This window comes from Nematolebias whitei, chromosome 1 (assembly GCF_014905685.2).
Source record: "Nematolebias whitei isolate Nwh7 chromosome 1, NemWhi1, whole genome shotgun sequence".
In the NCBI taxonomy this organism is placed as follows: Eukaryota; Metazoa; Chordata; class Actinopteri; order Cyprinodontiformes; family Rivulidae; genus Nematolebias; species Nematolebias whitei.
This window is the reverse complement of record NC_056498.1, coordinates 85,499,180-85,503,534: the sequence shown is the minus strand read 5'-3', so window position 1 is coordinate 85,503,534 and position 4,355 is coordinate 85,499,180. Positions and strand designations below refer to the sequence as shown.

The following is a 4,355-nucleotide window of genomic DNA, read 5'->3' as shown; positions in this document are numbered from 1 at the left end:
AAATGTTTGCTTTGGTCTGATATTCAGTGTTTTCTCTGTGTAGGGTTTTAAATGTGACTTTTTTTTACAGGAAGTCTGAACATGCGTGGATTTATTTTAGCAAATGATGGACATGATGGAACCAGTGACTTATACAAATAACTTACAGATTTACTTAAACAAATATTTATGAATTGACTCCATGAATCTGTGTAGTGTATCTTTATAATGGAGCTGTTTTGTTCTTTTTTTTATATAATTTCTTCCATTTACTTTTCATTTTATATGCTTTTATATGATTGCCTACTGTTGTCATCTGTGTTCTTTGTTTAAATCAGTTCTTTCTTGTAGATGAGTCATCGAGGCTCAATGAGAATAACCTGTAAAAATAAAGGTTGAATTGAAGAAGAAGAAGAAGAAGAAGAAAAAAAAGAACTTCTATTGTTCAGGATTTAAGCCAGTCTGTTTTTTGGCAATTCTGTGATGTTTTATTTATTTTTTTTTTTTTACTTTTTATTTTTTTAGTCAGATGCTGTGAACTAGGGATGTGTGTTTGCATCTTCAATTACAAAAGTCCAACCTACACACACTCTCAGTGCACTAATAGGCTGTGACTCTGTCAGTCACATTGTAACATAATACATTTTCTAAATTTCAAATAAGTAATTAAAACAAAAAGCATTTAAAAATATTATATCTGAACAAACAGCAGCAAAGTAAATGCTATCTTTCGTTTTCACGACATGGTGGGACTTGTTTGTTCTGCAGCCACTAGAAGGTGCTCCTTTCTTCATTGTGGCTTCATCTTTCTGCTATCGGTCCTTCATCCATCCATCCATCATCTTTACCCGCTTCTTACTTTCTGGGTTGCAGGGGTCACTGGTGCCCATGTCCAGCTATCACTGTGTGATAGGCAAGGGACATTCTGGACAGGTCTCTAGTCCATCACTGGGACACACAGAGACAAATGAGACAAATCATGCACTCTCTCACTCACACCTAGAGACACTTCAGAGTTACCAATCAGCCTAACATGCATGTTCTTGGTCTGTGGGAGGAAACCGGAGCACCCGGAGAAAACCCACACATCTAAATATAAAAACGTGAATGGTTTAAATGTGCTGCAACAACTTTGTACTGTAAACTGTCACAGCTAATCATTTAGGCCAAAATAAAAATGGCATGGAGTTTAAACTTGATCAAATGTGCATTTTTAGGTTATAAACATTCAGTCCAACATACATTTGACCTTGTTTAATGTTTAATGATCAAGAGTTAGGTGTGGAAATGTGGTCCTAATATCCACCTGTTCATATGTGTATGAGTCATTCTGATATTTTTTCTGCACTTAATCCACTACAGTCCCCCAGAAACTTGTCAAATAATAAAATACAAGCCATGCACAGGAGTTGTACACTGAATTGGTGGAAACAGATCATAAATCATGACAGCCTTAGGCTAGCAGAGGCTAATGCTAATGCCCACAGCTCATTATTGTGACTTTTCATTAAAACTACCTGTAATTATCTAAACGTCTCTAATGTAAAGTGACTCATCACCTCCTCGGTTTCAGCCATGGAGCTCAGAAATTCTTTTAAAAATGTGAACTAAAACAAATAATCTAATCATGAAACATTTTTAAATATGGCTCAAAGCAAACCCCATCTCAACTGTTTAAATGCTGCGCAACTCACATTGAATTATTTTGCATACCTGTCACAAAAATAAAAACTACTGTGCTGGTAATGTTCATAATTTTCATAATGCATATTCCAGCTTGTCTTGCTGGTGTTTAATTGCACAACACCTGACTGAATATGCTGCACATGTGTGCTGCGTTCAACTCATGTTTAAAACACACGGCTTGTCCCAGCATCACCGGCCTAATTTATTATGTAGTACCATGATGTAGTGACGGAGGGAATAATGTGAACACCATCAAAGGAAACTAAACTCTTGTAGTTTTTTTATTTTTTTATAGGACTATAATACAAAGTCCAGTTTGTAATTAATCTTTTTATATCTTCACATTGTGACAAAATATTCTGCTATCTACGTTAATTTAATTTAACTCAGGTTACCAAGTCAAACTGGAGACAGCTGCCTGTAACTGGTTATATATTTGCAGGTTTCAGTGTTCAGTTCTTTTATTTTTTACTTTGATGTTAGATATTATTAGATACACTGCTGCCTGTGTAGTTTTATAGTATATCTACTTTTATTTCAAATATCACAAGTTATTATTGGTTTTGTATTTTCATCATTCCATCTAAACTGCAACGCTCTCATCAAAACTACTAAACAACTAACCTACTTTATAATTCCAGTACTATTATAAATATACCACAATTAATTAGTTATTTTAAGCATATTTTGATATTGTTGTCCAGCTGTTTTCATTTGCCATCTTTATGTTTTATATGTAGTTTCCTATTGGACAAAATAATTTGTTGTTATTTGCATTTTAACTGCAGGTTTTTCAACTCTGCTCACATAATAAAACAATGTGATGTAACAAATGTTATCTAAAAACTGAAAAGTGGAAATTTGGGACAGGAGTTTTTATTTTATTTCATTATTTTTCTGTCTGCCATCCCCTCTTCTGCAGCGTCGCAGCACCGCTCGCTCCTCCGAGGCCTTATGTAATCCTGGCACCGGCTCGGCCGTGGTCTCTGTGAATTCCTGCTGTTACTGGATAGCCTGTGGTCACCACGCCGAGTGTAGGTCAAACATATCAGAGCGCAGCCATCGGGAACATCTATATCTCCCCCACCTCCGTGTCACCATGGAGGCCACTCCGAGTTTTCGTGCTGTTGTAGGAACATGGCGCTTTGGCTCAGGAAACAAAGAGCCCAGCCAGAAGCTACAGACTGGAGCAGCTGGGGCACACGTGGCCCGCTGGTCAGGGAGAGTGTTCATTAAATGAATCTTTTAAATGGTTCTTTAATGAGACAAAACAGGCTACACCAAAAAAAGCACTTTTTCAGATTTTTCTCTTCTTTTGTTAGAACAACTGCACTCTTACATACATTTTTACAGTCGTGGACTGTAACACCACACAAATCTATACTCAATGGCTTTTTAGAGTTTTACTTGAAAATGTTATTCTGATATATGGAAATAGTTGCTTCTGTGTGTAAAAGCTTGAGGTTGTGCTTACTTTGCAGAAATGCCCTCGCCCTTTGACCTGTGACCTCCGGAGTTGAGAGGAATTCACAACAAAACCCTAAATGAACATCGTCCACTTGTGGTCTTTTGAATTGAAGAACATGCTTTTTCTCTCTTTTTTTCGTTTTTTTAGAATATTACATATCTTATTTGTCACATACAAAAACAGAGAAAGTCCTTTATGTACACCCTCACGTCTCTCTCTTCCTGCATCAGTTCTGTTGTCGGGCTGAGCATCAGTCCAGTGTTGTGATTGGTTTCTACGTGTTCTCTAATCATGCAGCTCACAAGAAGGAAAATAGTTCTCGACACTAATCTTTAAAGATCCTTTGAAGTTGTTGGTCAGTTCAGCAACAGAGTCTCACAAACTGGAGAAAACAGTGGTCCATCGGGTTTCAGTTTGCAGGATTTTTCTCTGTTTGCCATCAAAACATGAATTTCCAGTCTGCGTCACATCCTGGTAGTTTACAGATGGAACAGAAGGAGAGGGGGAGAAGCTGGTTTGATGGGTCACTGCAGGAGTTTTCCCTTCATACGGGTCGATCCACAGCATATTGGCAGGGGCTCAGGTTGGACACGGGGTTCTGGACTGCAGGGTAAGAGAAGTTGGCATGCTGCTTTGCTTTGAGCCGCAGGCTGGCCAGACTGGAGTTACAGGTGTCTCTGTACATGTAGGGGCTGGCGGTGGTGGCGTAGGGGCACGTGGCCGCAGTCACCGCCACAGAGTTGAGAGCTGTGGGGCTGTTGAGGTTGTTGAGGTTCCCCAGGTTGTTGAGCCCGGTGGCAGGAACTCCAGCCACCGCTGAGGGTACCATGCCAGAGGCCATGTTCATAGAGGGAATGGAGCTTGTGGGGGAGAACATGGGCTGGGATGACAGGGGGGTTACATTCATTGAGTTAAAGAAAGGGAAGCTTTTGGCAGACAGTGGGCTGCTTGCTAGGCTCTTGGTGGCCCAGTTGTTGTAGGAGTAGCCTGTGTACATGTCGTCATAGGGCTGCATGAGTCCGTTGAACTGGGCACCAAAGCCATTTTTGCACAGCTCTGCCTGCTGGTTCCTTTCGCGTTTTCTCCACTTGGCACGCCGGTTTTTAAACCATACCTAAGACAAAACACAACCAAAGAATAAGGAGTGTGTACTTTGATACTGCTCTATAATGCACTATGTATGTATGTATGTATGTATGTATGTATGTATGTATGTATGTAT

General features: G+C 39.5%; 1 protein-coding gene across 1 annotated transcript in view; it reads right to left on the bottom strand.

The window, feature by feature from the left end:
• Positions 1-2,985: 2,985 nt before the first annotated feature.
• The window catches only part of pitx3 (paired-like homeodomain 3), a 23,127-nt gene continuing 21,757 nt past the window's right edge, over positions 2,986-4,355 (bottom strand). Inside the window, exon 3 of the mRNA XM_037687916.1 lies at positions 2,986-4,247. Coding sequence (XP_037543844.1) covers positions 3,678-4,247 — 570 coding nt within the window. The 3' untranslated portion in view covers positions 2,986-3,677. The remainder of the gene's footprint in view (positions 4,248-4,355) is intronic.